General features: G+C 35.6%; 1 protein-coding gene across 9 annotated transcripts in view; it reads right to left on the bottom strand.

Moving 5' to 3' along the window:
* Window positions 1–18,478, bottom strand: part of PDLIM5 (PDZ and LIM domain 5) — a 219,063-nt gene that overhangs the window by 185,931 nt on the left and 14,654 nt on the right. Inside the window, exon 1 of one of the 9 annotated variants that reach the window (XM_042984161.1) lies at window positions 601–1,363. The exons of the other annotated variants lie outside the window; for them this stretch is intronic. Within the exon in view, the coding sequence (XP_042840095.1) occupies window positions 601–669 (69 nt within the window). The 5' untranslated portion in view covers window positions 670–1,363. Of the gene's footprint in view, window positions 1–600; window positions 1,364–18,478 lie in introns of those variants that run through there. 9 annotated transcript variants of the gene reach the window in all.

Here is an 18,478-nt window from a genome sequence, read left to right on the forward strand (position 1 = left end):
TATCAGAGCACAGAAATGATGAGTAAAAGGCTGGAAAGATTATACCTCAGAAGGAGGCTAGACAAGGCTGAGGAAATTTTACTTTAAATTGTATAGACTTCTATATTATTTGAATATTTTATAGGTATTAAACTTTAATTTTTAGATAAAATATGTATTTGGTTTAAAAGGTGTTATCAGATGCTAGTCAATATTCTTGATATTCTACATCTCATTAATAAGGATATTATAACCAAAATCATAAAAGTAATAAATTTTAACTGACAGTCAAACTCTAGACTAAGTTCCTCATTTACATGATATTTATCATTCATACACAAGTGTCTATGTGAAATATGTAAAACATATATGCATATGCATTCATAGGAAGTGCATGTTGTATAATTTAGGATGATCACATATTCTCAATCAGACTGTAAAGTTCTAGAACCAGGGACAGAGTGTCCCAGACTGACTTGTGCCTGGTTCACCGTTACTAGGATATCTACTTGTCTCAATCCATTCTATTCCCTCATGACTAAAAACAGCCCACATACTGAGCCTGAAGGACTGCCAAATTTTTTAGGGCTACTTGTATTTCATCAACAGAAGAAAACACACCTTTACAACATTCCAAAAGGGACGTCTTCTGTAATGCTCTCTCAATGGGTGGTATACAAAGTAATTCATCCTGCAAAATTACTCTTCCATAAAAGGAGATGAGCTGTACTCACTGTTTACTTCACTTCCTTAGTACTCTTACTCCACCTTAACTCATGGAGAGATAATGCCCTTAAGGCAAATGCTTCATGGCATTTGCTTTAGTAAAAGGCAAAGCATTTTATGACATCTAAAACAGCCCAATAAAGGAAGTGGTGAGGGGAATGCAAAACACATGCCCAACTAGAAGGCCTCAAAGACATCTCCTAACTAAACTGAAATTGACATTGCTGAAAAACTGACTCAAAAAGTTAAGAACACTTAAAATGTGTAAGTGTTCTATTTTAAAGATGTATGGATTCAGGGTTATAAAAAGGTTTGCCTGTGTATTTCACTTAGAAGTGAAATTTTTGTACCAAATAAATAACGAGATGTTTCTTTTAAGGCTGCTGATAGTAGGCAGTTAATGGCAAAGATAGGACTTAGAAGTGACACCACATTTTTAAAAACTATTCAAAGGTAAAAGCAAATCATTTTAAGGATAGCACTGATTTTTTTCTATTTTAAAAATTGTATTTCCAGTCCTTAAAGGACAAAATAACATCTCTTCCTCTAAGGGGGGGAGGGGGGATTATTTCTATTTCTAAAGGACTTTGGGAAAGGATGCCTAAAAAATCAACATCTATGAAAGGAAAAAAAGTTTTCCCCAATAAAATGAAGGTAATATGAATTTCTGAAAAACCTGAATGAATATAAATCTCACAAGTCAGATAAGCACCATTAAAGGAAAAACAGCTCCCTATTTGCAGGTAAAAAAAAAAAAAAAAAAAAAAAAAAATGTTTCAAGAATAATGTCAATTACTCCAAAACAAAGTACTGTACTTTAATCAAACATCAAACAATAATGTCAATTACTCCAAGACAAAGTACTGTACTTTAACTAAACAATCAAACATCAATCAAACATCAAAAGTTGATTTCACACACAGAACCACCATTCAGTAAGCTACAATGTACCCGCATCAACAACAAATGCCTATAATGAAGGATGCACTCACCAAAAGGAACAGGTTAATTCAGCAACTGGATGGACTTGTGTAGAAGGCTGGAAGGCCAGGAACCTTAGGAAGGCTCAAAAATTGTATTTCAAGTATTTGTGTCCTTGAATCACTTATGTTGCTTATTAAAAACACAGATTCCCAGTTTCTACTGCAGGGATTCTAATTCAGTAAGTCTTGAGTGAGGCACAGGAATGTGTATTTTTATTAAGAGCTCCAGTTAATTCTGACACATGTAGGCCAATAAATACTGTTCCAGAGACTCCCCTACACCACATGAAGTTTCTTAGCAAAGCACACACAGTCCATTTGCGAAGTAACCAAAGGAAAGCCTGAATACTCCCACCCCATGGTAGGAATGACTCCCATGTTAGGCATAGTCAATAAAGCAATTCCTGAACATTTGCAGCATGGGTCTAATAAACATAAAGGAGTCTCCATTCCTAATGAATATTTTAAGGGAGCACAGGCAGGCTAAAATCAGCAAGCAGAAACAGTGACTTTCTGGATATGTGCCATGTGCCATATTTCTTAGTGGCTGCATCTTAAGAAACGAATGGCCAGGCTGCAAGAGGTTAAGAAAGCTGCGAAAAACATGCAGAAACCAAACTGCAAGAATTTATCTGGATCCAAAGTTTTCTTCAACTTACTGTTCAGGAAGGGAACCAAATGATTCTTGATGATGTATTATATTCAAATTATACTGAAAATACGCTGTTTTCTCATGACCTCTCCATCCCAGCTGGTCAAGTTCTACAATGACTTGAGTTCACGGACAAAATGTCCATCTGGGAGATACTAACAACTTTTAGTAAGAAAGGCTCTGGTGTGAGATAAAATGTTTCTTATGCAGTGAAGTTAGGATTATAATCAGCTGCACATACCAGAAAATCCTTCTAGGGTGCTTTTAATAAAAAATAAATTATTTTCTTCATGTAAAGAGAAGGGCGAAGGTGGGCAGTCCAAGGCAGTTCCACAACAACATCACTGCCCCAGGTTCTTTCGTTCTTTCTCCTCAGCCACCCACATACGTAAATTTCACCTACTTTTTAATAGTCACAAATGGTAGAAAGTCCAAGCATTTTGTTCAGTTTCCTGACAAGGAGAAGTAAATCAATAGGGAATAGAGGCACCTGACTCAGGGAAACAGAAATACAACCTAGCAACCATCCTTAGACTGCACTGCAATAACTCTACAAAGGCCAATCTCTTAGCTGGCCACCCTATCACTGTGCTTTCTTCTTAAATTATACTCTTAAAATTTAACTTTCCCTAAAAGTTAAATCTTATTCAACAAAAAGAAAAATGTTTTCAGTCATCACTTAACTCCATTTATCAACAAAAAACGAAGGATTTCAGGACAATCCAGAAGCAGCTTCTTAATGTTTTTCCTTCCTCTGTAAAATTACAGGTCACACGTAATGGAATTTGAGCCTGAAAGATAGAAATGCTGAGATGGCTAGACCATAATCTCAGATTGGTAACACACCTCACTAGCAGTGTGCTAGTAAAACTGTACTTCGCACAGAATGTACCTTGTTTTGGGAGACATGCAGATAATATATCTAAGGTTTCAAATTGGTCCCTCATGGGGTCACTGATTAGATTTCAACACAGGAGGTGAGTAGAGGGAATAAGGCAAAGAGGAATTAATATTAAAGCAGTGTTTCCTAATGTGTGGTACTCAAGATGAATTTAATTTGTTTTTAATGTTTATTTATTTTTGAGAGAGACAGAGAAAAAGAGAGCAAACAGGGGAGGGGCAGAGAGAAAGGGAGACACAGAATCTGAAGCAGGCTCTAGGCTCCGAGTTGTCAGCACAGAGCCCGACCGGGGGAGGGGCTCAAACTCACCAACTGGTAGATCCATGACCCGAGCTGAAGTCAGATGCTTAACTGACTGAACCACCCAGGTGCCTGCTCAAGATGATTTTAGATGATACACGGATGAAGAGTTTTATCCTAATATATATTCATCTTAACAGGTATTTTAAAATATAATAAGACATCAAAACCATTATCCCATAAATGTGAATGACTAGAATGAGAAGAATGGATTTTGTTAAAACAGGACAAGAGTAAGCAAATAATAAATTGAGAATATGACAAAAATCATGAACACAGTAAACAAAAGACAAATCTGAAAAGCACTCATACTGACCCAGCACTATATTTCTACAATAATAAAGTTATCCCTCAAAAAAATGTTTTATATAATACAAATGGCCCACTTACTTTAGCAAAAAATTGTAAGAAAAAACAAACTATCAAAGAAGTTATAGATTAAAATGGATTAAAGAAATTTATAAACGAATCCTAATCCTAAAAAATGGACCTTATCCAGATCTTGATTCAAACAGATTGTTAAAAAAATAATTATCCTTATAACACAAATATAGTAAAACTTTGGTTTGTGAGCATAATTCATTCCAGAAACATGCTTGTAATCCAAAGCACTTGTATGTCAAAGCGAATTTCAAGAACCATTGGCTCAGTTGTGATCATGTGACATTCAGTGCCTTGTACTACTTGTATTGCAAGACATCGCTAGTTTATCAGTTAAAATTTATTAGAAATGTTTGCTCATCTTATAGAACAATTGCAGACCAAGTTACTTGCAATCCAAGGTTTTACTGTATATGTTTATGGATGACAATCAGGAAAATGAGAACTTTAAAGAGCTGATATTGGAAAACTGTTGTCAACTTTTCAGGGGTGATAAAGGCACTACAATTATGTTTTTAAAAAGAATTTTTACTGGGGTGCCTGGCTGGCTCAGTCAGCTAAGCATGCAACTCTTGATCTCGGGGTCATGGATTCAAGCCCCATGTTGGGTGCAGCTATTACTCTAAAAAAATAAAGTAAAACTCTTAAAAAACAACAACAACAAGAATGTGCTTACTCTTTGAGCCACATACTGGAATATTTGGATGAAATAATATGATAGCTAGAATTTGCTTCAAAAGAACGCCAGAAGTGAGGGTAGAAGTCAATGAAAATATAGATAAAACGAAATTAATTTACATACTGAGTTGAACCTCAGTGATGGATACACTGGGCTCATTATATTATTCTACTTCTATAATGTTGAAATTTCTATGTCAAAAAGTTTAAATTTGTATTAATGCTTTAAGTTATTACCAGTTACACCAAAATTTAAAATTGTGACTAGAGAGGAAGTGAAAACAAATCTCATACTTAAACTAAAAATGAAGGGCTAGTTTTTCAGAATCTTTTCTGATAAATAATGCACTTTAAATTCATCTCTCCCACCTTCCCTTACAATCCACTTTTTTAAAAAAATGCTAACTTAACTACTGTTACTCTACAAATGTCTTAATAATATGTATTTCATAAGCAAATAAAATAAAAAGTGATGCCCTCTCTACTTACTTTCAGAGTTTCAACACTTTCAAGTCAATAAGCATCATGAGAAAAGCTAAGGAGTTAATTATTAAGTAAACAACCTTTCCTTTCTTCTGACATTCTGACTTTTACTTCCCTACTAAATTTAGACAATGTTCCACACCACAATTAGCAGATTAATATAATTACAGCAATTGATTTTAAAAGGCCACGTTCAAAACACATTAGACACCGATTACTCAACACAGGCACTCTATTCTCCAACAATTAAACTAAAAAATAAAAATCACAACAGTTGTTTGTGAACCCGCACATAAAAAGTAATTAACAGAGATGCTATGCATCAATATTGAACTTATAGCTATTTGTTTGTTAGTATCAAACGGTCTTAAAATTAACCTAAATCACAATATGACATCTGAGGCTTTTTAATTAAAAAAAAAAAAAAAAAAAGTAGGTAAGGGGCACCTGCTAGCTCAGTCAGTAGAGCAAATGAACTTTAATCTCAGGGTTCAAAGTTCGAACCCCACACTGGATACAGAGATTATTTAAACATAAAATCGAAAATAAATAAATAAGCAAATAAATGGAGGTGAAATGTCTTCGGGTAACCACTTCACACATGTTTTTAAAAATAGAAGTACCGGGGCGCCTGGGTGGCTCAGTCGGGTAAGCATCCGACTCAGTTTTGGCTTGGGTCATGATCTCGCAGCTTCGTGGGTTTGAACCTCAAACTGGGCTCAGCACTGGCAGTGCAGAGCCTGCTTGGGATTCTCTCTCTCTCCCTATCTCTCTGCCCCTCCCCCAACTGCACTATCTCTGTCTCTCTCAAAATAAATAAATAAACATAAAGAAACAAACAGAAGCACATTTTAGCCAATAAATTAAGGAATTAGCAAGGATGACACTTCAAATAAAATTTGTAATATAACTATAGGTCAATATCTACCAAATTTAAAGAAATCCGACATAGGGCAATTTAAAAAGAAAAGATCAAGATTCTCAAAGCATAGATAATCTTTATTTAAAAAGAAGTAAACTATCTTAATTGGCATTAAAATAATGCATCACCCCATACCAAAAATAATTCTAGGTGGATTACAGAGTTTAAAAATGTTGACAACCTAGAAAAAGCAAATGACAGGACAGAATATTTATTAAATAGCTCAAGGGAACCGACTTTCTAATCTTTGAAGACATTAAAAATAAATAAATGAACGAAAAATACGAAATGAAAATGATAAATTCTTGTTGTCAAAAATATATAAACAATAAAAATGAACTGGCAGAAATATATGCAGCAAATGTAGTAACACTTAAACAGTACTAATAAAGGGTTCCTGAAAACTGAAACCATATACATCGTAATTATTTCCATCTTCTACGAGTTTCCTGAGCCATGGGAGGAGTGTCTTAGAATATGAAAGCATGAATATTACCAGTTTCCAAGGGGAAAAAAATCATTATTTTTGTATTATCTATACTGGTCACATTTGTCTCTTTGCTCTCAGATCAATACTCTGCCTTTCTTTGCTTCTCTCTCTCTATGTCAAGGAACTACATTCCCCAGGCTCCCTTGCTCTGGCTTTTGGATAAGTCCCACGAATAAGAGAGGCAATGGCTGAGCCCTGGGGGATAGGAGAGAACCCCTGATATTTCTCCCCTTTCTACATCTTTTCTGTGGTTCTACCTCTAGTTAGTCAGCCCCTGGCTTCATGGTCCCACTCTGGACCCTCTCTGTGGTTTTAGCCACACATCCCCCATGCCCCACCTCTGGTAACATCACATCTTCCCATTGTCTCTCTTGGTCCTAAAGATGGCAACCGTTTCCTACTGTTGCTCATTTGTAGACAACCTTGCCATACCCTGCTGAGTTTCTTTTCTCAACTAAAATGTGTTTATGAATTCCTTGTATTAAAATTTCCTATTTAAAACACCTAATGTGTTTTCATTTTCCTACCTGGGCCCTGATTCATTTAGTTCCTCAAAGCAAGGAGTTAATGAGAGATTTCACAGAAGTTGGTAATTCAAAGCAATGTTTATTGAACCTGGGGGGGGGGGGGGGGGGGGGGCGGAAGAGGGGAACAAAACACAAAAAATTTAAGATACGTGAATTACCCATGATGCGGAATCACTTAACACTAATGTATATTCTCTAGGGACCACATTTATCTAAAAAGTCATCATGGTAAGTAAAAAAAGAAAAAAAGTAGTACCTTAAAAAGTATGTATAAATAAATAAATACATAAATACATCAATAAATAAAATGTTTTTAAAGAACTTAATAAAAACCATGGCTGCTGATTTAGTAATCCACTATTAAATGAGGTTTAAGGTCTAGCTTCCTGGGAAACTCCTAACTTTTTCCCTTCTTCTCCCTCCTCCCACTAGCATTTTCTCCAGAAACAAGAAAAATTCAAAAGCTGCTGAAAGACAATGGAAAGTTTTATTCAGAAGCTTAAAAATTAGCTTCTTACAAGTTTTGCCAGAATGTTTCTGCCAAGGTTAAAAACTCTGAATCAAAGCAAAGACAAATATCATAAAATGATGACAATATGAGTGAAAACAGATAAAAAGGTTACATGAGAAAAACATCACAATAGGATAGAATAATTTATCTATAAGTTATCCATATCTTAATATAAGGTGGAATAATTTAAGAATGGTTTAGCATCTCATTATGAATTGCCTTGAAAACAACCCAATATACAAAGATCCTCCACCATCTCCCATCAAACTCCCTTAAAGGGTCATTCTGACTAACCAATAATGGGAAAGAAATGGACTAAGAAAAATGTAAAAAAAAAAAAAAAAAAGTATACTGGAATAGTGGTTGGTGTGTGTTTTGCAAAATCAAAGACACCACTGTCTCTAGAAATCACTGATATTATAAATTTCAACCACTTGCCTCAAGTTTCTGCTCATAGCCTAACACTTCCAGCCAGACTGAGTTCACTAAGACCTGGTATAGGTGTAATACTACATTAAACCATATTCTACTGGGTAAAGTAACCTTCTTTAATTTCTTTTTTGCCTAACCTACTATCAAAAGGGAAATGCTGTATACTTAACCACAAAAATGAAGCCATAACAAGATAGATTCATTTGATTAGTAACTTTTCATTGATTTTAAGGAGGTTCATAAAAATCTATACTAAAGTAAAATTTTGCAAACATATGTAACCATAAGCCAAATTTTCTTAAATTTTTTGTTTCACTACATTTTATTTATTCCAGGTCACCTTTTTTTAATGTTGATTTTTTGAGAGACAGAGTGTGAGCGGGAGAAGGGCAGAGAGAGAGAGGGAGACAGAAATCAAAGTAGGCTCCAGGCTCTGAGCTGTCAGTACAGAGCCCACACAGGGCTCGAACCCATAAACTGTGAAATCATGACCTGAGTCGAAGTCAGATTCTTAACCCACTGAGGCAAGCGCCCCTCTAGGTCACTTACACAAACCACTTTAAAATGAAAAACTAAAAGTCATAGTTTCACTCTCTTCTCTCAAATTTCAACTTAAAAAAACAAAACAAAACCTATAAACATGAAAAAGTCAAAAAGGCCAATTACAAAAAAGGAAGTGTGTCTCAAATAACACAGGCCACTTTTAATGCTTTAAGATGCTTAAACAAAGAAATCAAGAAAATGTTCCGTAAGGTTACAGAGCGCATCTCCAGGCTAGATTACAGGCCAAAATTCACTTTACTTGTAGTAAGAAAAAGTGGGAACAGAGGTTTGGGCTATCTACAACAGTGACACTCTTACCCATCCAAGGTAAAACATTTAAATATTGGGATTGCAAATAACATCCAATCAGAAATAATGTGTTAGAAAACTGTAAGGAAACGAGGTAGCTAATTCCAGATGGTCAGAAGTAAAACACAGCACTGGCTTCCTCATGTAGATGTATGCTATGTAGGCACTTTGACCACCAATATGTGAAAAATCAGGCTTCAGAGTGTTAACCATTTCATATGACATTGGCAAGTGCATCCATACTTCATACCAAGAAATATGTAGGCATATTTATGACATTTTGATTTTAGTTTATATATTAAATACAACTTTATGAATTACCGAGCAGCTTAAAAGACCTAGGAGCAATATATAAAGTTTTTGTGGGATGTATGTATGTGTGTTTAAAGAGAAGGCAGATTATAATGCCTTAGAATTACTGAACTAGGAGGTAGTTTGCCAATTCTGACAAACTTTCCACTATCTTTAAATACAGAAGCTATTCCCTGGTAAATCTTCCAGTTTAGTTAAGAAATCACATTACCATAACCACCTCAAGCCCTAAAGTTAAATTTTAGTTTTCATAATGTCAAGTAAAAGTCTGTAATAATCTGCTGTCTACTCATTCCTGTCCAAATGCTATTAAAATTTCTCTGGTCCCCAAAACCAAGAGCACACTGTATACACTGTATGATAGCTAACTTGACAATAAATTTTTTAAAAAATTATTTTTCTCTGAGAACTTCAAGGAAAAAAAATCTTTTTAAAAAATGTGTATCTGTAATATTTATAAGAAATAAGGTCTTATAAATAATCATTTTCTGTTGATCAAATAAAAGTCACAACAACTTCTACCATCCTGTATGTGCTATTTATGAGATGAATTTTTTAAAAAGTCCAGCAGTTCAATATACTGTTATTTTTTCTTTTTTCTTAAACCATCTTAACCATTTTTAAGTGAATAGTTCCATAGTGGTAAATACATTCACATTATTGTGCAACAGAGCTCCAGAATTCTTTTAAATTGCAAAACTGAAATGTTATACCTGTTAAACAATTCCTCATTTCCCTTTCTTCCCAACCCTGGTCACCACTGGTTTTTATTTTTTAAAAATCTTCCTTTTTAAAGACCATGACTTTATAAGATTAAAAAAAAAAAAATCAAACCCAAAGCAAATAATAATCATTTCCGATGGAAACCAAAATTGACCATGAAACTCAAGTATACTGCCATCTACAAAAACCTACATCATCAAAAATGAAACAAGCACAAGACCTTATTTAAACAGCCTAATAAATCAACTTCCAAATTTTGTTGAAGAAAATACTTACTTCACAAAATCTTTGAAAAATAAGTTTAAAATTGTTATCAATCTAGAGGAGTAACTCATCTGTGTTATATTTGGAGCTTTACCATTAATTAGATTGAATTAATAAAGTAGTTCTCCATTAGAATAAATCTTTCCTTTACATAACAGTCTCCTTTGGGGCGCCTGGGTGGCTCAGGTCATGATCTCACAGTTCGTGAATTCGAGCCCCACATCAGGCCCTGTGCTGACAGCTCAAAGCATGGAGCCTGATTCAGATTCTGTGTCTCCCTCTCTCTGCCCCTCTTCTCACTCACACACTCTGTCTCTCTTGCTCTCAAAAATACACATTTAAAAAAAAACCAAGTCTCCTCTGATGAGAAAATTTGTTTCTAATGTTTCTTGCCCCTTCTTCAGACAAATAAAAACGGTGGGGTTTCACTGATGCAAAATGTCATACAGCTGATTATGAAACGTTTAATTGGGAAACTGTCTAGCGATGATAAAACTTAAATCTTAAAAAGAATGAAGGTTTAATGATGATAATAAACTGAAAACTCTTTGGGAAAACTGCCCTTCCTGAAGAAACTATTCAATAAGCTATTTTTATTTAAAATTCCAATCTAATGACTAGAACAAAAGCCAAGACAATTGGTCTATGGTTACCAGTTCAACTGATAAGTTAGAGGACTTTAAAAGGTTACTCCTGCCAGGTATAAATGAAACATTTTCATGATCATCCACTCTTTTTTCTGTTTGTTTCTTTTTAAGTAGGCTCCATACCCAATGTGGACCTTGAACTCACATCCCTGAGATCAAGAGTCACACACCTGCCAGGCGCCCCTCATGATCATCTACTGTAACAAGACCAGGAAATGTTTCTGAAAATAAAACTTAAAAAGGCAATTTCAAATATTTTTTTGAAAATTCCCAAAACAGACTAAATGATTTTCCAAATTCATATGCCTCTAATAATCTGCATGTTACTTTAATGATTACCCAAAGATATTAAAATTCCTCTATCTCCATTACGAAGCTGAAAAACAAGGATAAAGACAAAATCTTGGAGTAAAGACAAAAATAACTTTTTTTGTTTCACCTTACTTTTCAAAGTGAATATTAATTGTAAGGGTGACAGCAATAGTCATCACTCCATAAAAGTTATTATTACTGAACTATATACATGTATGTAATCTGACCCCACTTCTCATTTATTATCAGTTACTCCTGCTACATATAAACAAAAATACTAAGCATATACAAATACCAATGTTCACAACCTTTTAAACCTCAAATACTATTGAAACTTAACATCAGTCCTGAATAAAATAACACTGCAATCAGCAGACTCTTCAGACTTCAGAGAAAACATTTACTGTGTACCACAGTAGTGTATACTATGCTACAAAAAAAACAAAAACTCTCGCTATACTGACATGGTCTTATTTTAATCTAAAGGCAAAATGCTTCTTTCCTCTCAACTAAACTGCTGTAGATTTTAATACAATCTATGTTGGGAAATAACTACCCTCAATTCTCTAAAATCATCTTCTACCACCATCCTTTCAGTCCGCTCCAGCCACTGAAGGCTTACCTGTAAGTTCCTCAAACATACTAAGTAAACACTCCTCTCGGGGTCTTTACTCTTTGCCCAAAATGCTCTTCCCCAACTTCATCCAAGTATCTGCTCAAAAAGCCTTATTTGTTCACTTCCTATAAATTAGTAATTCCCCATCAACCGCCACTCCCTTTCCCCACACTCCTGTGTTTTGCCCCCAAACTATTTAACACCAACTATTTTTTATTTGCCTATTGTCTCTTTTTCACTCCCCTAAATTACAGGTCTGAGAGAGCACAGACTTTATTTTACTCACACGGCTGTATTCTCAGTGCCTAGGACAGTGCCTGGCATGTAAGTGATGTTCGATAAATATTTACGGAATAAGTAAATAAACTAATGAATGAGCAACAAGGATTTATATTCATTTGTACAGCTGAAGTTCAGAGTGGTTAGATCTTACATTTCATAAAATGCACAGAGCGTGTAAATAAAAAAAATAGTATGACAGCATACAGATCTCCTAACTTTGTCTACAGACGGCTACATTTAGATCAGGCACCCATGCCATGTCCAGTTCTCTACAATCAGAAAACTAAGATGGCACAGTGAGGACAGAGCTCTACACACAAAGGCTGCTGAACTGCAAAAACTCCTGAAAAGAGACAGTACAAATGGCACATGCATTTCTTAGCTTGTGTAGCCTACGTTTCACTTGCATGTTCTCTTATAATCATACTTATCCTTCACTGGAGGAAAAAAAAAAAAAAAGAAATTCTCCCCTATAGCAACTGCCTTCACCAGCAATATAGCTTATCATGTCACTTTAAAAGAATTAAAAAAAAAAAAGAAAGAAAAGAAAATCTCTAGTGAATAGTAATCACTGTAGAAAGAATATCTAATTGGAGGTATTACTAGTATCCATTCTCTTTTTAAAACCCTTTGAGAGTTTCTGCAAGATCTGACAGACGGAAGAAGGAAATGGCCCACTCATTTAACAAATATTTATTATCCACGTTCTATAAGATAACTTCAAGAAATAATTCAAACCACAGGGGATGTGTTTGTGTGTGTTGTGTAGGATGGTGCTTCTAAAAAATCCTATGTAAAAACCCCAAAATATAAAACTTCTTCAGAAAAGAAAGGCACAACTGAGTTTTGAAGATGATGTTATCAAAGAAGTGATTGATCTAGAATTATTTCAAAAATAGAGTCAAAACTGCTTCAACTAGAGATTAGCAGTAAGTATTTATTACCATCAGGTAACTTTTTTAAGATTTTGTTTTTTGTTGTTTTGTTTTTTCCATTTCATTTATTTTTATTCTTTGTTTCTAGTTTTTTATTCAAATTCTTGTTAGTTAATATATAGCATAATATTCGTTTCAGAAGCAAAATTTAGTGATTCATCACTTACATATAACACCCAATGCTCATCACATCAAGTGCCCTTCTTAATACCCATCACTCATTTAGCCCATCCCCCTACGCACCTCCCCTCCAGCAACCCTCAGTTTTTTCTCTATAGTTAAGAGTCTCCGGGAGCCTGGGCGGCTCAGTATATTAAGCGCCTGACTCTTGCTTCAGCTTAGGTCACAGTTCTCACAGTTCTCATGGTTCTGAGTTTGAGCCCTACATCAGGCTCTGTGCTAACAGCAGGGAGGCTGCTTGGGATTCTCTATCTCTCCCTCTCTTTCTGCCCCTCCCCAACTTGCGAGGTCTCTGTCTCTCTCAAAATAAATAAATAAACATTAAAAAAAAAAGAGTCTCTTTTATGGTTTGCCTCCCTCTCTTTAAAGATTTTACTATTTTTAAGTAATCTCTACACCTGACATGGGGCTCAAATTTACAATCCCAAGAACAAGAGTCACATGCTCCACCAACTGAGCCAGCCAGGTACCCCATGATAAGGTAACTTTTATTATTATTAGAGAATTTTCACAAAGTTCTTACTATGAGCCAGGTACATTACATGTATTACTTTATTTAATTCAACAGCGCTATGATGTAAATATTTTACATCCATTTGACAGTTGAAGAACCTGGGTACAGTTATTTATTTATATATATATATATATTTATATATATATATCTTAATTTCAAATATATATATTTGAACAAATATATATATCTGTTAATTTCAGAGCTAGGATTCACATGCACACACTAAGAGCTTGCACTTAGTAACTACACTAAACAGCATGTTAAACACTGTTCACTAAAATTATAATCTTAAAATGTTATGTTGGGAGAAAATATAAACCCTACAAAAAAAAATCACTGTAAAAAACAGTCAATAAAAAATACAATGCTAGTATATTAGCTTTGGTAATAAAATATTCATAGATGTTTGACCATTCATTACTATATGATCGTAATTGCCTAAAGTGTTCTTTAAGGCTAAAAATTAATTATTATTAGGTTACTTTATTTACTTTTTTTAATGTTTATTTATTTTGGAGAGATAGACAGAGACAGAGCATGAATGGGGGAGGGGCAGAGAAAGAGGGAGACCGAGAATCTGAAGCAGGCTCCAGGCTCTGAGCTGTCAGCACAGAGCCTGATGTTGGACTCGAACTTGTGAACTGCGAGATCATTACCCGAGCAGAAGTTGGATGCCCAGACGACTGAGTCACCCAGGCGCCCCAGGTTACTTAAATGTTAAGATAATATCATCATGGGGCATCTGGGTGGCTCAGTCGGTTAAGCGTCCGACTTCGGCTCAGGTCATGATCTCGCGGTCTGTGAGTTCAAGCCCCGCATCGGGCTCTGTGCTGACTGCTCAGAGCCTGGAGCCTGTTTCAGAGTCTGTGTCTCCCTCTCTCTGACCCTCCCCCGTTCATGCTCTGTCTCTCTCTGTCTCAAAAATAAATAAACGTTAAAAAAAAAAAAAAAGATAATATCATCAAGAAAACTGTATCTAAAATTTTACACTAGTGCATTCTTTTATCATATTTAATGTACTACGGATAATTCGTAAGTTGGTTGTAATGCATGATTTTGTAAATATAACCCAAAACTCACAGGAAAGCTCATTCTTGTCTTGAATTTATAAAAAACTAATCTAAGTATGAAGTATGAAGTTACATCATCTACGAAGGCACTGTCATTTATTACTGCAGACTTACATTTATATGATAGCGATGACACTCTCAGTTTATCCATTACCAATGTGTCTACTAAATTATCAACGGGCAACTGCTCCTATTAGATGTTAACCCTACCCAAAGTAACCTCTCTGAAAGATTCAGAAATGAAAAACATTAAATCTTATAAACTCCCTCCACTTAAGATAATTAAAGGTCACAAAACATAACTTTTGACCTTGGGTGCTTCAACCAACCAACAGCTAAAGCATTCTTTTTAAAAATAGATACATTTTAAAACCTTTTTCAGCTCAACATATGGGACCTAGAATAAACATCCTAACTTATCTCTGAGGCATACTCTAACAAAAGTGTTAATCAACATAATTTGTAAACAACTCTTCAGTGTGTATGCAACATTTCTTTATTAAAATAGAAGAGGTCATAACATCACAAGGAAATGAAAACAGAAGCCATCTGGGCAACAAGCTGCTTGTCTTACAGTGATAAAAAAATTAAAAGAACACAAAACAGAAAAAATGTAATCAGTGAGTAAATAACAATGAAAAAATAATAATGTATATGCTGTAACAATAAATAACTTTTCAAAACAAACATATTATTTTACTTCGGAAGAGTCACTTTGGCAGGGTATACAGTTATTCCTTTTTTTTTTTTTTTTTTTTTTTTTTTTTTACCAAAACCAATTTATAAAACACACCAATTTGGGGCGCCTAGGTGGCTCCGTCAGTTAAGCACACTGGGCTCTGTGCTGACAGCTCAGAGCCTGGAGCCTGCTTTGGATTCTGTGTCTCACTCTCTCTCTCTGTCCCCCACCGCACTCACACACACATGTGCTCGCTCTCTCTCTCTCTCAAAAATAAATAAAAATATTTTTAAATAAATGAATAAAACATATCACTTTGTAGATATGGTAAGGTCACAATAGTTAGTAACCCACTCTCTCTAGCTCAGCTCTAATCCAAAGGAATCAGGATCCTCTAAAATCTCCAAGAGTGGTCCTATGATTGCTTCCAAGGTTATCCTCCTCAAGCACCCTGAACCTCCTCGTCTCTCATTCTGACACTAGATGCACCTCATCTCACTCCACTTTCCTCCTTGCTCACTGCACTGTGGCCACACTAGCCTCTTTTCTATTCCCTGAACACACCAAGCTCTTTCCTGTCTCAAGGTTTTTGCACTTCCCATTCTGTCTGCAATACTGTCCTCCTGGCTCTTCCCATGACTGGCTTCTTATTCTTAAGTCAATGTCACCTCCTCAGTCAGAAGGACCTTTCTTGACCCCCAAAGTAAAGTAAAACCCTTGGGGCACCTGGGTGGCTCAGTCAGTTAAGTGTCTGACTTCAGCTCAGGTCATGATCTCATGGTTGGTGAATTCTAGCTCTCCATCAGACTTGCTGCGGTCAGCACAGAGCCCACTTTGGATCCTCTGTCCCCCTGTCTCTCTGCCCACCCCCACTCTCAAAATAAACATTTAAAAATAAAGTAAACCCTTACCACCCCAGACACTCAACCTTTTTCCCCAATTATTCCCTAGCATATCGCCTTATTAATTTACATTGCTTATTTGTTTATATATTTTGAGTTACCAGTCCCATTTACTAGAATATGAGGTCTATAACACAAAGGACTTCGTTTTGCTTATCACTGTATTTTCAGTATCTAGGCCAGTACTGAGCACACAGCAGATGCTCAATAATGATAATGAAAAAATAACTCCAAGTCCAGATGTTGGTATGGCAAATTCTGCCTGCCACTGCCTCTTCTTGTGTCTCCTCCATGGATTCTACAGATCCTCCTCTAGAAGTTCCCTGCTATCCTAACACGGGTTACATGGTCAACACACATTATTGTGTTCTCTTCCTGATCTGATTACATGTAAGTCCTCTCCTATGCCTAAGCTCGTTCACATATTTCATATCACATTCTGTGTGCCTTTATGTTAGAAAATAGAGAACCACCCTCTGTACCCAAAACCTAGTACACAGTAAGAGATCAATAAATAGGTGTTGAGTCACTCCTTGCCATCTCTGGACTCTGGCACAAATCACTCAGGAGAAAGGCAGTGCTAGAAGATACCCTGCTATACCACGAATTTACCCATCTCTCATAAAAGATAGCAAAAATAACAAAAATCTCCAGAGACTATGCTTGAATACACTCAATTATCTGTTTCCTAAATTCCTTGCCATGAGGTTCCTTGATCTTTCACACAAGCAGCACACACCCATACACACACCCCTGCCCTCTTCGGCTCTGCTAACCTCCACGTATGTCCAGACAAGCCTCAATTTACACATGTACAAAGCATAAGCCAGTTTTAGTTTTCTTTCTCTTTCTCTTTTGTTTAAAAATTTCAAACAGTACAAAAGCATACAGAGAAAACACTGATGGTTCCATTAAGCCCACTGCTCAGAGCAGCTTCTAAACCCCACACTATCCAGTCATACAAAAATAAGCTTCCTGACTTAATAACTATACTTTTGCATTGGTCTTAATAATTCAGTTCTGAGATTCACACATAAGAAGACATTTAAAAACTTCTAAAAGCATGTGCCCAAGGGTGTGAAGACAGAGGCAAAGTGCCATGAGAGAAACATTTGAAGAAATGGCTTCCTACAGAATATCCACAAGACTCCAAGGGAAATACAACTCGGTCACTATTTGAAAGGCTGTTATCCTTTGTTGTGCATAGCACTAAAGGAGAGAAGCAGAATCATCAGGTCAAAGTTACAGAAAACAAATTCTGACTGGCACAGAGAAAGACTGTACCTTGGGAGGCAGGGGGTTATCACATGATGTAACCTCTGGGACATTTCCTAGAAAGTCAAAGCCTAACTAGAACTAAAAACAAGGAACACCAAAATGCTTCATCAGTTAATTCTATCAATTATGTACATTAACAGACAAATATACAGGAAACTTGATTGAGATTGCAACCCGGCTTCCCATCTGTCCTCTATTATCATTATGATCATCAGTCAACAGCTAATGAACACAAATTGGGAATTCCAGCATGATCTTGAGTAAATAAGACTCACAGTGTAAGGGGTTTTTTTCCTGGTAAGAGAGTTTACAATTTAACAAAGTATATGACCTATTTATATGTACTTACATATACTGCTGTGAAACCTAATATGAAGACCAAAAGTCTGTAGTATTCTCTGGTTCATGGGATTAAAAAAACTGTAACTAGTTCTTTTTAACATGTTACCACTTTGATTTAGCAATGAGGTATAAAATAAAACCAAGTATAGTCAAAAATTCCTAAAAAAGTCTTTGGTAAATTTAACATTATTAACTTTTATAGTATTAAAATATTATAATTAGTATGTCAACTTCAATCCTCTAACTCTTTGTCACAAAGATACTTAAAACATTGTAAACAGGGGTGCCTGGATAGCTCATTCGGTTGAGTATTCAGCTCTTGATTTCCACTCAGGTCATGATCTCACAGTTCATGAGATCAAGCCCCACGCATCTGGCTCCATGTGGACCCTACGTGGGATTCTCTCTCTCCCTCTCTCTTTGCCCCTCCCCTGCTCAGGGCATTGTGCTCTCTCTCTCTCTCTCAAAATAAATAGAAAAGCTTCAAAAAAAAAAAAACTAATAAAACATTGTAAACAGAACTAAACTCTGATTGTCATTTATTTACAAAAATAATTTGACCTATGGTGATTGAACTCTGAAAACTGAGAAAAGACTGATGATTG

The sequence above is a fragment of the Panthera tigris genome, chromosome B1, assembly GCF_018350195.1.
Source record: "Panthera tigris isolate Pti1 chromosome B1, P.tigris_Pti1_mat1.1, whole genome shotgun sequence".
In the NCBI taxonomy this organism is placed as follows: domain Eukaryota; kingdom Metazoa; phylum Chordata; class Mammalia; order Carnivora; family Felidae; genus Panthera; species Panthera tigris.